Source organism: Geotrypetes seraphini, chromosome 2, assembly GCF_902459505.1.
Source record: "Geotrypetes seraphini chromosome 2, aGeoSer1.1, whole genome shotgun sequence".
Classification (NCBI taxonomy): Eukaryota; Metazoa; Chordata; class Amphibia; order Gymnophiona; family Dermophiidae; genus Geotrypetes; species Geotrypetes seraphini.
In genome coordinates, this window is record NC_047085.1 from 385,921,055 (window position 1) to 385,938,054 (window position 17,000).

Here is a 17,000-nt window from a genome sequence, read left to right on the forward strand (position 1 = left end):
TTATAAAAAATTTAAGGATGTTTGGGACCCATGGACAAAATTTTGTAAAGATTGATTATTGGATTTAGCCCTTTGATTATATGCATCCAGGATGGGTGGGTGGGAGGAGGGTATGTAATTAATTTTATTATTGGATTGCAAGGTTGTTTATCTTGTTCATTTGCATTATATTAAATGTTTTCACACTTTAGGAAGGATGGGTGGGGAGGGGGAGGGGGTTATGTATTTATTGTATCATTAGAAGAAATTGAGTGCTGTCTATTGAGTTAATTGCACTTTATGCTGTTTTTAAAATGAATAAAGATTTAAAAAAATAAAAAAAATGTATAAGCATCCTTGAATAGATAGCATTTCAGGTTGCTTTTGAAGCGATCTAGGTTCTTTTTTTCTCTTAAGTATAGCATTCCAAAGTTTTTGTGCAGTAACGGAGATGATGTACCTATTATCTTTAATGTACACTGTCATTCCAGCTTGAAAGTGTCGGTGCCGAGCAATGGGTGGGACTCACTCCCCATGTCGAACTCTAAACCTGAGAATCAAAACTAGTCCTTTGCACGGTGTATTTTAACACTTGTGCTTTGTTCTCGCAGTGCGTTGCTGCATGCGGATGTCATAGTGCTGCTTGGTGCCAGGTTAAACTGGATTTTACACTTTGGACTCCCACCAAGGTTCCAACCAGATGTGAAGATTATTCAGGTTTGAAAATTAAAACATCCGATGCATAGATTTTTATTCATCATTTTTCTGTTTGGGACTGTTCTTTCTTATTGAGAATGATGCCATCATGATTCATGGTAACCTCCTTCCAGGCTGTGGCTGCTGAATTTCGATAGGGACTTGTTTTTCTTGAAGTTGGTGGAAGTGGCCACTGTCGCCTGCAGGTTCTCTGTTGTCAGTGGTGGTTAGTGCAGTTCTACAAAATGGCAGAGAATCCAGTGAAGGGCAGGCTTAGTGCTACCTCCCAGTCTTTATGTCTCCAACTTAGATATAATAACATAGTAAATGCGGGAAGATAAAGACCTGAATGGTCCATCCAGTCTGCCCTGTAATCACGAGTTCATGATTAAATTAAAATGTCTTTATTCTGTTATTTCTGGGCCAGCCCAGAAGGCTATGACCCTTGGTGCGGGATAGAAAGTTTTAATAAACTTGGAAACTTGAAAGTCTACTCGGTACTAACCTTAGTTTCCAACTACAGTAGAATCTCAGCTAACTAGCATTCAATTAACCGGTATTCTCAACCAACCGGCCAAAAAATTGTCAGAAAAAAAAGTCTCCCGTACTCCTAAGACAATGTCCAAAGTGGTGCTCCTGACTCAATAACCTCCCCTCCTTCCCTCTCTCCAGATGACATTAATAGGCCCCAGAGGCATCAGCAGCAGCCACAAATCTTCCTCCAGCTTCTGAAGCATCGCAGCAGCCACCAATCTCTCTCCCTCCCACTCCAGAAGCATCACGGCAGCCACCAATTTCCCTCCCGCTCCAGAAGCATCACGGCAGCCACCAATCTCCCTCCTTCTCTCCGTTCCCAAAGCAGCAGTGTTGGCCCTGACAACTCCCTCCCTCCCTCCCTCCCTTCCCAAAACAGTAGATCGGTCCTGACAAACATCCTCCTTCCCTCCTTCTGTTCCTGAAGCAGCAGAGCTTGTCCTGACAACCCCCCTCCCTCCCTCACCCGACAATGTAGCAGCAGCCAGCAAACAGAGGAAGCACTGGTAAACAGGCAGCTTCTGGCCTACCCCGGCAGGGCTTTTCTTCTGCCACATCACTTCTTTGCCTTACTGAGTTATGATACCTTCATTAAAATAATAAAGCTGCTTTAGCAGCATTTAGCACCTACATTTTGTAATGGTGTGTAATTATCATAACATTCTAATCATATAAAAATGGTTCTACATTTACAAATACTGTACTGAACTATCCTCTGAACCTATTTGTAAATTTCAGCCTGCATCTTTACATCCTGTTTAACCAATATTTCATTTTATTAACCTGTAGGTAGATATTTGTGCAGAGGAGCTGGGCAATAATGTGAAACCTGCAGCTTGTTTGTTGGGTGATGTCAGTGTAGTGACTGAACAGGTAAGTCTGCATCTGACAACTTTTCTTTTTGTTTACTTTTTCTTAAAAGAACATTTTACCCTGAAAACCGATTTTCATTCTGCTGCTATTAAGGCGACAGTTTTGAGTAGCTCTGGGGGCTTATAAGTACATCTAGTGAGACAATAACCCCACAAGACTTGGAAGCCTGTATGCATTTTCCATATGAAAATGCATCCACCTGTGGGAGCAGGGCTTGCATTTTGGTGTGTATATTTGCAACTGCTGTGAAACAGGTGCAGGTCTGCCTACTAAAGTATGCCAGGGGCTTTCAAATGAAACCAGCTTTGTTTCCAGCTGAACTCCAGGTAGATTTTAGTTTATTAAGAATTTCTATACCACAGAGCTGAGTGGTTTACACACTAATAAAAGCATTGAAAGGAACTCCATTATAAAAGATAGTAAATTAATGCCAAACACACTGAAATGATTGGGAGGGTGGGGGAGAGAGAGGAAAACTATATCTAAAGAACCAGAAAAATCCAGTGTCTCATAATAAGAGCTCCATACATAATCACCAGAGTACACCTGCTGGTAATCGGGTCTTTGGTAGACTATTCCAAGTGAATGGTGATTAAAAGAATATAGAAAGCTCTCAGTCTTGTAAATTCAAGTTGTGCATTCCTAGGTCCAGGAAGAACAAGATCATGGTCATTTATAGAGTGTAAAATGCAATTTGATGAATAAGGACTTGTCATGGGAAAAAAGATAATCTGGTAATCCTATGATTGAAGTCTACAAAATCCTGAGTAGAGTAGAATGGGTACAAGTGGATCGATTTTTCGCTCTATCAAAAATTACAAAGACTAGGGGGCACTCGATGAAGTTACATGGAAATACTTTTAAAACCAATAGGAGGAAATTATTTTTCACTCAGAGAATAGTTAAGCTCTGGAACGCGTTGCCAGAGGATGTGGTAAGAGCGAATAGCATAGTTGGTTTTAAGAAAGGTTTGGACAAGTTATTGAGAGAGACATGGGGGAAGCCACTACTTGCCCTGGATCGGTAGCATGGAATATTGCTACACCTTGAGTTTTGGCCAGGTACTAGTGACCTGGATTGGCCACTGTGAGAACGGGCTGCTGAGCTTGATGGACCATTGGTCTGACCCAGTAAGGCTATTCTTAGGTTCTTATAAGTTAGAAATGAAATTTAGTAGATAATTCTGTTAAAACAGGTAACCAATTAAGTTTTTTGAATAAGTGTGAGATTTCAGAGTGATAACCAGGAGACTAGTTTTACGTAAGAGGCTAAAGCATGTGAAAACAGTGCAGGACCAGCCTTGGAAAATAGAATCATGAGCCCAGTATGAAAGGGTTGTTAGTTCTTTCATAACCCAGAAGAGTTTGCCTTGTCGCAAGCTATAGTTTAAGGAAAACGGACTACATTTTTTGATGTCAAGAGTCTTAATTTTTTGCTGTTTCTAAGCTGCTGTTGTATAAGAAATATTTGCAGGATGCTCCTCCAAGTTTCTTCTTTCACCTTTCTTAAATTGTGGGTCGCGTTGCCACATGCACCTATGTTTGGGGTCCCGACCTGGGTGCCCATTACATAGGCATGTCATTGTGACACACCTTGGTAGAGTCATAGGAATTTTTGCAGTTGCAATCAAAGGGTTGCAGCCAGAAAAGGTTCAAGCAGCACAGCCATAGCCTATTTTATGCAGCCTTCAAGAAGAGTGAGAAGGAAGCAGATACTGCACTACCAAGCAAGTTATCTGTGATGTCTGCTGACCCTTTAGATATTATTTCTCTTATAGAAGGTTCATCGAGGTAACCAAATCATTTCACCGTGATAGTTTCATTTGTGTTTGGAAATGATAAAAATGCAGTTATGAAACTATTCTTTAAAATTCAGAAAAGCAGTTTTGTGAGTCAACGGAGGGAGTTTCCTGATCTGTGTGCTTAGGCCTAAAAAAACCGTAGACACCAATAATGTAGGCCACAGTTTTACAGGCCTACATTATTAGCGCCTACATTTTGGGAAGAATCACGCCTCGCAGTGCCTAAGGTCATCTATATCCCTAACCATGCCTACTTTGACCTTGGGCACTGCTAGCCACCATGCTGTAGCGTGATTCTGGTGCCTACCCTGCCAGGCACCTAGTGTCGCCTTCCTTTTAAAATAAGTTTTAATTGGTTTTAATGCCGCAGTCAGTTACTGTGCCCATTAAAACCAATTCTGTTACATATACACCGGAGTCCATAATTTAGCTGTTGATTCTGCAGAATCTGCAGAAGGGTGTCTCTTTAAGACTTTGAATTTCTCCCCTTCTGCAATAGAGAACATCTCCCTCTTCAGTTTTTCCTTCTATCTCCCCTTCTGCAATAGAGAACAGCTCCCTCTTCAGTTTTTCCTTCTACAAGCAAACTCAGAAGGTGTATTCTGATCTGATCTGCATTTATTTGTTATTGGGTGTTTTTCTGTTGGTTTTTCAAATTTCTTTGTGGCTTTGTTACTCGGAGGTCCCCTTCTTAAGCTTACTCCACCAGGGAAAGGGACATAGACTCACGTGGGTGTATTGCTGCTCCCAGGCCAATCTCATCGAGTAACTATGGAGCCAGCCTGCTATGTGTCTCTTTAGGAGACCGGGGTCTATCTCCTGGGAGCTGCTTGCCTGCTGATTTTAATCAGGGGCTTGAGTGCAGGCTGTTGGGCCTCTGTGTAACTATCCTCTGGATATCAGGGAGCTGGTTGCATAGTTTCTCCCTCTGTTGATGTGTGAGGAATTTCAGGGGTAGGCTTTGGGAAAAAAATTAGTTTCAAGCTGACAATGACGGAAGCTTAAAAAAGTACAGCCGTCGAATGTTTAGCTTTAGGCAATTGAGGCTGTGAAAAGACATAATAGACTGTAAAAATTTCATGCATGCTAGGATTGGAGCATCAATGATATCTGTGGCTGGCGTAGAATTATGGAAAGCCTTGCCTGGTATCTTGCGGTTCTGTATGGGGAGGATGAATTTTAAGAAAATGCTGAAAACGCAATTATTTGCCAATGCCTTCCTATGCTAAGGTATATTTCAGTTGATAATCGCTTTTTAGAATTTTTTTTTGACAGCAATGTATGATTTAAAGCTTGCTTGTATTTCTGAATTGATTGAATTTGTGTTCTATCCCTGTTCATAACAGGGATGATTATGATGTTGTTAGACATGTCTATGTTATATGTGGTAATAGCAGGGAAACAAGATTTTATGTATGCGATATGGAAACCGCGTAGTTGTATGCGGTATATAAATTTTTAAATAAATAAACCCCTGACGAAGCAAGAAATAGTGAAACGGCAGAGCTCCCGTCGGGTGAAAGCTAAGTATCTTAAGTTTCATTGCAGTCTAAGTATAGTTGAATTAAAATTATTTTATAACAGCCTGCAGTGGGTTTTATGGGAATTAGTGTGATATTCATACCCCAGTAAAAACACCAGAAAGTTTACGGGTGTTTGAAGTTCACTACCCCACTTATAAGTGATATCGGAGAAACTGGTTTGAGTTCACTTGTTTCAGTTTGTTATACGAGAGTGCTAGAAAATACATGTGTATTTTGGCAGCACATTGAGCAGCAGCCAGCTCACATAGAAAATTTTTTTTTAAATGGTATCATGCAGGGCTTTAGTGCCGGCAACTGCTCATTTGTTATATAGCAAGACTGGTACCTATGTGTAGTTGGGTCCTTTGGGAATAACATCCAGGGTGGGATTAAATTATTATTATATATTTAAATCATTGACAGGATGGGCTGGGGGGGAAATGGTTGTTTTATGTATATGTGTAAGATGAATGTGCTTTTATTGATATATTATATGTTGTTATATTGGTATTTTGCACTGTTAATATGTGGAAAATCAATAAAGAATTAAAAAAAAAAAAAAATCAGTCACAGAGGTAAGTACCATTGCTCCCTCAATCACTGGAAGCGACCCCAGATTTAGAAGTAGAGAAACTTGCTGGAAATAATAACTGCAAATTCTTCTGCCCACTCCCAGGAATGGTTCCAGGGAGGCACTGTGTTTCACCAGTTTTTATAAGCACTTGCTTTAGTGTACAAAATGTTCTGTGTCCTCGAGCTCATTCTAAAGTTACCCCCCCCCCCCCAAATCATGCAACAGTTGTGTACCTAAGTCCATCACACCATACTTCCTCAGACATTTATACTACTGACTAGTAAAACGCCATATAGATGGCAATCTGATTCAAATAGTTTTATGCATCCTTATGTAAATCATGTGGTTAATTAACAGAAGACTGAGGATCTATTTCTTAGATCAGAAAATATTTATTTGCAGAAAGGGCAGTATGTACCTGGAATAGCCTCTCATTGAAAGTGGTAGAAGCAAAAACAGTAACATGGTTCAAGGATGCAAGCAGTATTCATGGAACAGTTGTATTCTCTGTCTTCAACATTAAGGGGTCAGACTTTAAGGATATTCCTACTGAATATACATACCAGAGATTTGCAAACAAAAGAGAATTTATGAATGGTCCACCTAGGCCAATATTCTGCTTCCAACAGTGGCCACAAATACCTGGCAGAAACCCAAATAGTAACAGCATTCTATGCTACTGATCCCAGGGCAAGCAGTGGCTTCCCCCATGTCTTTCTCAATAGCAGTGAGATAAAAAGGCTGCTTTGGTTACCTCGTTGGAATGACTACGAGACAGCATTGTATCTTCCAAAACAGACAATATTAGTTTATTGGTAGTATAAAAAACTTACAATGGTACAGCAGCACAGGCATATCAGAAAATATATTGTCCGTTCAGAATATGCAATGGAGAGAAGAATTTGCTCTCATATGCTTAGCAGGGGGCTAGCAGTTCCCCGTAGCATAAGTAAGTGAATCTTTCTCTGGCTTTTCTTAGAATGCACGTGTTTTTTATACAGAGAAATTCTTCCTTTGTTCCAAAAAAGGCCATCCCCGAATTCTAGTTATGTACTTCCCTATTGGTACATAAAAATAATGTACAGCTAACTCTTCCCTATCGTCCACGCCTCTCTCTCACCTCCACACCTCCCCCCCCCAGTAAAAGGGGGGTCTTACAGAAACAGAGAACTGTTGCTGAACTCTCATCTTTCAGCATGGAGACTTGCATCTACTAATTAGAGGTTTTACAATTCTATGCATATTCGAGTTGGTGTCCTTGTAAGATGAAAAGTTGGCAAAGAGATGGCCTTTCAACAATCCAGCTGTCTGGTTCCCATAGCTTGGTTCAGAGACAGAGAGTCCATGGTTTGGTACCAAGTTCTTTCATCTTGTTACACCCACATGAGCAGAGCTCCTTGCTCATTATAAATGGTTTATGGCTTTTTAGGGTGTCTGGCATATGAAGTTATACAGCAGTGATAAGAGTCCAGCAGGGCCTTGAAGAGATAGACTCCCAGCAGGGAATGAAAACAAGAACATCATTGCTGGCATTGCAAAGGCTGCAGCTGTAGCAAGGTACACAGGCTGGGCCTGGCTATGGAAAAAGATAGGTCTGTAGTGTCCAGTTGAATCATCGGTATGTCCAGAGTAGCCATGTCAGTAGCCATGTCAGCAGAATAAGTAATGTGCTTACAAATCTCTCTAACCAATAGCAGGCTTTTTTTTTTTTATAAACGTTGGTTTTTCTGCTTAAAACTACTATATTTCTGGTCATGGATGTTTCATATTTTAGTTACAAATCTCTATATGCATGTTCAATAGGAATATCTGAAAACTTGACTCGGCATCCATCAGACTGGGAACAAATACCACTGACACAATCCTTCTTCATTATGAAAACTGAAGGGAGGACTAGTGATTCAACAGTGACATGTGGTGCTGTGATAGGATGCAATTTGAGCAGACTGGGGTTGTATTGTCCTTTCTAGTTCACTGGTATATTAGTTTGATTGAAGTACATGTTAAATGAATTGAATTGTTTTATTTTTTAAGCTTTTAGAACAGCTGGGTAAGCAGTCTTGGAGATATTCTTCCAGTTCAGTGTGGTGGGATGATCTGAAGGAAAAAATGAAGCAGAATGAAGAGAGTGCCATGGTAAGTGCCAGGACATTAGTTACACTGCAGAGAAGCAGTTGAGGTAATTGGAGAAACTGATTACAGGAAGAGGAGTGGGAGCTGCATAGGAGAATGACCAGATAGGCCTGAAACAAGGTAATCCAGACCGAATTTAAGGATATAGAGAAAGCTGTGAGATTTCACTTGTGACCTTGAATGTACATATAGCTTGTCTCATGGATTTAAGAATATAAGAATAGCCATACAGGGTCAGACTAGTGGTCCATCTAGCCCTGTGTCCCTCTTTACAGTGGCCAATCCAGGTCACTAGTACCTAGTAGTGCTGCCCGATTTCCAATTTGAATCAATTCACCGATTCACTTTGGGTGAATCGATTTGAATCGATGTGTATTTTTTTAAAATCGGCCTCTCCGATTTGGGGCCCAACCCTCCTCCCTGTGCCCAGCTGTCATCGTGGTCATGAATCCTGCTGTGCCGACACCGCCACTCAAAACATTTTTTTAAAACCCCTCTCATCGGCTTGGGGATTCCCCAGCCTGACTCGGCACAGCCTGAAGTTCTATGTTCGACTTCGGCCAAAGAAAGGAAAAAAGAAAAAAAACTCGAAAAACTAGGCGATTTTTCAAACTTTCCTTTTAACATTAACTGGATTAGCAGTTGCACTGCTCTCTTCATTCTGTAGCTTTAGCGAGTCAATTCCCTTCTGCAGCCTCAGGGCCTCTGCTAGGCTGTCCCGCCTCCAAGGAAGAAGGAAGTTGCATCATCGGAGGTGGAGCAGCCTAGTAGAGGCCCTGAGGCTGCAGAAGGGAATTGACTCGCTAAAGCTATGGAAGGAGAGAATGGTGCAGCTGCTAATCCAGGCTAGTGTTATAGGGAGGGTTTGAAAAATTGCCTGTTTTTTTTTTTTTTTTTTTGGGGGGGGGTGTTTCTTTTTTACTTTCTTTGGCCGGAGTCGAACAGAAAACTTCAGACTGTGCCGAGCCAGGCCGGGGAATCCCCAAGCCGGTGAGAGCTGATGAGAGCCTGTTAATCAGGAAGAGGTAGTGATGCCGATGGACCTGGGAGACAAGAGGGAGGAGTGCTGCTAGATCTGGGAGGTGAGTGGATAAGGTACTGCTTCTACTCAGAGGGAAAGGGAAGGGAGAGGAGCCCTGCTAGTCGGAGAAGTGCTGCTTGCCCTGGGGGTGGAAAGGAGAGTTGCTGCAGCTAGTTGATGGGGGAAACGGAAGTGGAGGGGAGGGAGAGGTACTGTTGGAGCTGAGAGGTGGAGGGAGGTGAGAGGGAGAGATGCTGCTGGATTGGGAACAGAGGAGAGTGCTGCTGGACTTAAAATGGAAGAGGGAAAGCTGTAGCAGGACTGAGGGGAGAGCATTGGAGGAGGAGAGTGGATGGGGGAAGGGGGAAGAGCAGTGGAGGAGGAGAGTGAGAGGGGAAGGGGGAAGAGAAACGCTGCTGCTGCACCCAATTGGGGAGAGAGAGGGAAGGAGGGAGAAGGAAGACCAGGAAGGAAGAGGAGAGGAAAGACAGATGCCAAGACCATGGGAGGGAGGGAAAGGAAATGCGATACTAGACCATGGAGGGAGAGATGTCAGGGCATGGGGTGAGAGGGGAGGAAGGATACAGATGCCAGACTAGGGGAAAGGAAGGGAACTGGAAGCGGTGGACACAGATAGAAGATGGATGGTTAGCACATGGAAAGAAGAAAGAAGGAGTCCCTAGCAAGCGAGTTATCAGAAGACAACCAGAGCCCTGGGACCAACATGATTTGAATAATAACCAGAAAGCAAAAAGTAGAAAAAATCATTTTATTTTCTGTTTTGTGATTACAACATGTCAGATTTGAAATGTGTATCCTGCCAGAGTTGGTGTTAGACCACAAACATGAGCTAGGATTTAACAGAGAGAGGAAAAGTCTTTTTTGTTTGTTTATTTTGTTTACACCACAGCACCAGTGTGGGTAGGAGAGGGCAAAGGGGGCGAAGAATCTATAAAAGGGGTGAAGAGGCTATAAAATAAACCCACCAGGATGTTTGAAAAAAACTCACCCAATTGGGCAGGAAAATTGAATCGAAAATTCGATTCAATAGGCTGAATCAAATCGAAAATTTTTTTCCTGAATCGGGCAGCACTAGTACCTAGCAAAAACCCAAATAGTAGTTACATTCCATGTTACTGATCCAGAGCAAGCAGTAGTTTCCCCCATGTCTGTCTCAATAGTAGACTATAGACTTTTCCTCCAGGAACTTGTCCAAACCTTTTTTTTATAAACTAGCTATGTACACCACTCTTACTACATCCTCTAGCAATGCGTTCCAGAGCTTAACTATTCTCTGAATGAAAATATATTTCTTCCTATTGCTTTTAAAAGTATTTCTCTGTAATTTCAGGTGTCCCCTAGTCTTTTTGTAATTTTTGACGGAGTAAAAAAATTGATCCACTTGTACCCGTTCTACACCATTCAGGATTTTGTAGACTTCAATCGTATCTTCCCCAGCCGGCTCTTTTCCAAGCTGAAGAGCCCCGACCTCTTTAGTCTTCCTCATACGAGAGGAGTTCCATCCCCTTTATCATCTTGTTAAAATAGTTGATGAAATGGAACATTTACTTAATGTTGTAATTCAATGATCTTCCATTTGGAGATCTTTATTTCTGTTTCAGCATTTATGTAGCAGTCTAAACAAGGGTGGTTGGTGCTAGTTCACTTCCCCAAAGAACTTTCAGTCTAACTTGGGGGTTCTCAATGCAGTCCTTGCTTATATTTGAAGACTAAAATTGAAGAGGGAATTTGAGTGAGGTTTTCTGAATCTAGGTTTTTCTGCTGGTGAGTTTTTTGATGAATGTGGAAGAGAGGCTGAGGATTGCTTGTTAAGTGAGATGAGAGAGAGCCTGACTAAACAATCAAATAGGAATCCAAGAAAGGAAAGGAAAATAATGTATCTTCAAGATCTTAAACATTACTTTATAAAGGGACAATTTTAAAGGAATTTCTGTGGGAAAATGGGTTTTCACCTGCAAAAAAAATCCCTTTGAAAATTCTGCCATCTGTATGTGGTTAAATGCTTGAAGACCCTGTGGCATAAAGGGGAAGGGTTTGAACTTGGCTGATAAGATATCATAGAAAGAGTCCTCTCGGCGTCAACCTGCTGTGGGATTTTCAAAAGGAGTTATGTGGGGGGAGGAGGTTCCCTTTTTTTAAAAAACTCTTACAGAACCTTCAGGGAGTACGTAAATTACCTTTCCCATACAGAAGTATTGAGACTACAACTATGTTTCCCCGAAAATAAGACCTAGCAGGATTTTCAGGGTAGGTCTTAATATAAGCCCTACCCCCAAAATAAGCCCTAGTCCCAGGATTTGCCGGTAGTTTCCCTCTCCTCCCTCCCATCCCTTGTGCAGCAGAACCCTTGAGAGAGCACCCCCGAGCACCCGCTATGCAGTCGAATCTTCATCCATCTCCCTCCCATCGGAACCCGGCCGCGAGACCTATTTAGCTCCCTAAGCAGCGTCAGGCCAGCAGCACTCTTTAACAGGCTGCTTCGGCCTTGTCCGCCTGTGAACTCTTGCCACGTTACTGATGACATCATCGTGGCAGAGTACACAGGTGGACAAGGCCGAAGCAGTCTGTTAGAGTGCTGCCTGCTTGACGCTGCTTAGGGAGATAAGTAGGGCTCACAGCCGGGTTCCGATGGAAGAGAGGGAAAGATGGGGATTTGGCTGCCTGGTGGGTGCGGGTGCTCAGGGAGGGAGGGGGTGCTCGCGCAAGGGTCCTGCTGCACGAGGGATGGGAGGGAGGGAAGGGAAGCTAGGCAAGGGTCCTGCTGTACAAGGGATGGGAGGAAGGGGAGGAACGATGCTGCACATGTGGGGGAGAGAAAGGAAAGAGGAAGAATTGGGGTGAAGGAGAGGAAGGGAGAGATGATCATGTACATACCCCGAAAATAAGACCTAGTGCCTTTTTTGGGCCTAAAATTAATATAAGACACTGTCTTATTTTCGAGGAAGCACGATATGATGATTAAGTGTTTTAAGTTTGGCTTGAGTTAAGTTTAAATTATCATATTTTGTTAATACAAACACTTTGGGAAGGGGACAGAGCTATTTTCACTCATACAGGGCACACCTAGCCAGTCAAGTTTTCTGGATATTCATAATAAATATGCATGAGAGATTTGCATAGAAAGGAGATTGAGCAAGCAAATTCATCTCATCATGTTCATTTTGGATATCCTAAAAACCTGACTGGCTAGGTATGTTCTGAAGATTGGGTTGAGAACCTCTGCTTTAAAGTGAACTGAAACTGAAGAAGGCAAAACGAGGCTGTCATATATTTTGGTCCTGGAGCTATAGGCCTTGTCATACCACACATTTGAAAACTGTTTTAATATATTTTATATTTTAAGGCATTGGCAGTGCAGAAGTCTCTGCCTATGAACTATTATACAGTGTTCCACCATATCAGAACGCTGCTTCCGAAGGACTGTATCATTGTTAGTGAAGGAGCTAACACCATGGACATTGGGCGCACAGTGCTTCAGAATTATGAGCCCCGTCACAGGTAATTGGTTGTATGCGCAGTTCTGGTAGTATATGCAGTGTTCTTCTACAAGGTAAATGTCGGAGATCTGAGCTGATCACTTTTTTGGGCATGTTAGCTATTCATTGACACATTTTGATTTCTCGCCCATCCACAAACACAAATAGTTTTCCTTAAAAGTTCTGTTTGCGGATGTGGACTTATTTCCTGTATTTAAAGCCAGTAACCAGCCCTGGATTAACCATTAAGCAAAGTAAGCACATGCTTAGGACACCCATGGGAATGGAGACATTACAGAAATTTTCCCCTTAACTCACTGTTCTCTGTCCAACATGAATTTGTATTTTACTAATCATTACATATAATGTTTTGTTTCATACAATTAATATTTCTCAGTACTTATGAGTATTAAAGGGTCCTTTTACTAAGGCGCGCTAACTGATTTAGCGCATACTAAATGCTAAGGCACGCATAGAATATAATTTTTAGCACGCCTTAGTAAAAGGATCCCCAAGTTTTAATGCCTTGTCCATTAAGCAGTGGAATGGTTGAGGAGTACCATTGTTAGGCTGTGCTTAGTACCTCAGTTGCCTCAGTCGGGCCCTGCTGGTTACTCATATCCTAGCAGTATGTTTGAATATTGTCGAAGTGTTAGAGAACACTAAAGAAAATAATATTATTCGAGGAAGTTCCAATTAAACCAGTAATAAATTTACAAAGCCGCAAAAGCAGTGCGAACGCGGTAAGTGCAACAAAGCCCAAAGGAATTGAATGGGCTTCAGTGCATTTACTGCAGCTTTAGAAAAGGGGCCCTTAATATAAACAGTGAAATGCTATTAAATCTATGCAGCTTAGGTGTATGTTCTTTCCTGATCTAGCCAAATGTGCTTAGTATGTTCCTTAATATTTTGTCCCTAAAAAACTTTGCTCTATTGAGTGTTCCCTCACCTGGTCCCTGTGATAGCCGTACTCATTTCTTGGCATCATTTCCAAGTAGAGCACAGATTGACAGCCTTGTCATGGTGTTCGTTATTCAACTGTTTATTTTCTGCCTCTTCACAGATGGTAGTCCAGATTCAGCTGTGCAATTTTAAATGAAAACGAATGGTTGAATGGGAGAGGATTCAGGTTAGGAGTGAGAAAGGGGCCTAAGTTTGAAGGTCAGTGGAGCCAAGAATCTAAGGGCCAGATTCACTAAAGATAGCGACTCAATCGCTATTGGCCAATTCTCTGGCCGATTTTTAAACAGCGATTGATTCACTATCAAGTTTGCATGCAAACCCCCGACTCAATCGCTCACTGAGCAATTGAGTCGGTGGCAGGAGGGATGTCCACTCCCTCCTGCCATCGGCCCACTCCCCTCCTGCAGAACTTCCCCCCGAACCTGCCTGCCCGCTGAACTTATGGCAGGGATGCCCACTTCTCCTGCCATCGGCCCATTCCCCCCCCCGGCAGAACTTCCCACAAACCCCACCCACCCACTGAACTCATGACAGGAGAGATGCCCACTTGCTCCTGCTGTCGGGCCCCCCGTGGTCAGGTCATTCCCCACTGCTGCCATACCCCCACCTCCAAACCTTTAAGTTGGGAGCAGGAGGAGTGCTTAGTTCCTCCAGCTCCTTTGACCTCCAATGCAATGTGGGCCTTAGGCCCTGCCCCAGTGCATCATGTGATGCATGGGGAGGGGCCTAAGGACCTAATTGGCTCAGGCTCCTCCCTTGGGAAGGGCCTGAGGTGCCTGAGCCAATCAGGGACTTCCTCCCAAGGGAGGAGCCCGAGGCACCTGAGCCAGTCAGGGACTTAGGCCCCTCCCTGTTCATCACATGATGCACCAGGGCGGGGCCTAAGGTCCACATTGCACAAGAGGAGGCCGGAGGAGCAGGAGGGACTGAGCACCCCTCCTGCTCCCAACTTAAAGGTACAGGGAGGGGGTGTCTGGTGGCAGGAGGAAGTGGGCATCCGTCCCGCCATATTTTTCACAGGCGGGGATTGGCGGGGAGGAGGAGGGGTGCTGATGGCAGGAGGGAACGGACATCCCTCTTGCCATTTGTAGGTCGCCGGGGGGGAGGGGTGTTTGTTGGGTGGGGTGCAGTTTTTTGACAGGTCTGCTTATTTTTTATTCTTTTTTTTATGGGGCAGATATTTTGCATGTGTAATACATAGAAGAAAAAAGAAACCTGGGCAGATCTGACAAAAAACCAGCAGACCTGTCGGTAACACAGTTACCAACAGGTCTACAGCAGTCGGGCTTTAGAATAGTAAAACCCAATGCAAAATAGCCACGCAAATGTTAGTGAATCAATCGCTTGGCTATTTTGCATGGGGTTTTACTCATTTGCATGTGTTGGATCGGATCAGATTGGAAAATGGGGAAAAACACACGGTGGGCCATTTAGTAAATTGGATGGGTAGCAGCGATCATCGCTAAACCTGTGAATCAGGGCCTAAGTGGTCAGGAAGGTGAGGGTTTAAAAAAATTTATAAACACCTTTACAGAAGCTCATGTATTGTAGAGGCTCATGTAGACTGCTCTAAATTAACTCCCCAATCATTAGTAGCAGTATAGAAGCTCTCAATAAACAATAATTTTTGGTTTTGTTTAATGCCTGACACCATAATGAGAAGGCATCATTTCCATCAATAAGAAGCAAAAATACAGAGCTTTCACAGCCTTGAAGCAAGTTATGGATCTTTTAATTTGTAGATCGCACAACAAAATCTTTGTTTTTCTGAGTTTTCTGAGGGGGTTAACATAACCCCCTGGTGTACAGCACACAATGTTAGTTGAAATAATAGAAACATATCTTTAGTATATCTTGCAGTAGTAGTTAAGTATTACTAAAAATAATAATAATAAGGCTTCATCTGCATTGATAGACACACAAAAATCTCTGCAGTTCCCATCACGTTTATAGCCTGGTGTGGAGAGAAACTAACTCAGTATTTCTCTATCTCTAAAACAATGTTTCTTAAACCTGTCCTGGGGGACCCCAACCAGTCGGGTTTTCAAGATATTCCTAATGAATATGCATGAAGTAGGTTTGTATGCCTGTCGCCTCCTATTATATGCAAATATGCCTCATGCATATTCATTAGGGATATCTTGAAAATCCAGCTGACTGGGGGGTCCCCCAGGACAGGTTTAAGAACCACTGCTCTAGAAGATGGTGCAAATTTCTTTTCTGGTGTGGTGGACCTTTGAAGGAGGAGTGCTCCAACTAGCTTCCCAGATCTCGGGATTCTAGGCCGATCCTTCTTTCTTAGTGATACCCTTTTCAGAGATCAGCCTGCTTGTGTACTTGCATGCAGACTGGTGTCATCCTCGCTCATATGAAAAGAAATGGAGTTGAAAACTTGGAATTTTGGGGGGTTTTTTTATTTGGGGGCATAATAATAATAAACCCTTTTGAATTTGCACAAGATCCTGTTTGCTTTCTCAGTGATGGAAGAACAGTGGAACTAGGTGGGTTATCTGGCACCCTCTCCCTCCTCCCCAAGCCCGACTGTCATGGAAAGAAGTAGAAAGTGTTCCCTTTGCAGCTTTTCAGTTTACAAACAGCCCTGTGGTACCTCCTGTTTCCTCCCAGTGTTATGCTTTCAGATCAGAGGGTTTGCGTTTAAATCAAGTGGAATTCTTACAATGAACTGAAAAGCATAGAAGAGAAGGATGGGAATTTTTAATCTAGGGTGACCAGGCAGCTTTCACAACAGTTGGAATAAAAGGCTTCCAAAGCCAATAGTGTAGCTAGCCTAACTCATGGTATTGAAGTGAAGAGCATTAACATATGAATTAACCCATGTTAGTTAATTTGCACATTTTAATAAGTTCTAATATGTGTGGGTTTGTTTTTGTTTTTTTAATTTAAAAAAATACGTGGAGCGAATCAGAGTCCAAAAATCATGGGAGAAAAAAAGACCAAATAAACTGAAAGTTTTGTTCTTGGTAAATCCCTATTAGTGTTTTTTGGTTATCCAGCATTTTACACCCTTTTGTTGTCTGTCAGTGGCTTTCAGATCACCAGATCAAGGCTGTTTTGAACATGTTCTGTTTTTTCTTTTCTTTTTGTACGTGCAGACTTGATGCTGGTACCTTTGGAACAATGGGAGTTGGATTAGGGTTTGCCATTGCAGCTGCGATGGTGGCCCGAGATCGGAATCCAGAGCAGAGGGTGGTCTGTGTGGAAGGCGATAGTGCTTTTGGATTTTCTGGTATGGAAGTGGAAACTATTTGCAGGTACAATTTATTAACCCACTGAATGGAAATTATTTTTCACTTAACAGCAGTGGTCGTGTAGTGGAGGTAGGAGAATGCACTTGTGTTATAGTTAGAGCCAGCATGTATTTTTTGGGACAATTAACTTTAACTAG

The 17,000-nt window shown here is 42.6% G+C and overlaps 1 protein-coding gene across 3 annotated transcripts in view; it reads left to right on the forward strand.

Moving 5' to 3' along the window:
- The window catches only part of HACL1 (2-hydroxyacyl-CoA lyase 1), a 62,199-nt gene that overhangs the window by 28,619 nt on the left and 16,580 nt on the right, over nt 1-17,000 (forward strand). For all 3 annotated transcript variants that reach the window (XM_033930727.1, XM_033930725.1, XM_033930724.1), the window contains 5 exons: nt 591-696; nt 1,999-2,082; nt 8,015-8,116; nt 12,499-12,653; nt 16,708-16,866. In XM_033930727.1, coding sequence (XP_033786618.1) covers nt 591-696; nt 1,999-2,082; nt 8,015-8,116; nt 12,499-12,653; nt 16,708-16,866 — 606 coding nt within the window. The remainder of the gene's footprint in view (nt 1-590; nt 697-1,998; nt 2,083-8,014; nt 8,117-12,498; nt 12,654-16,707; nt 16,867-17,000) is intronic.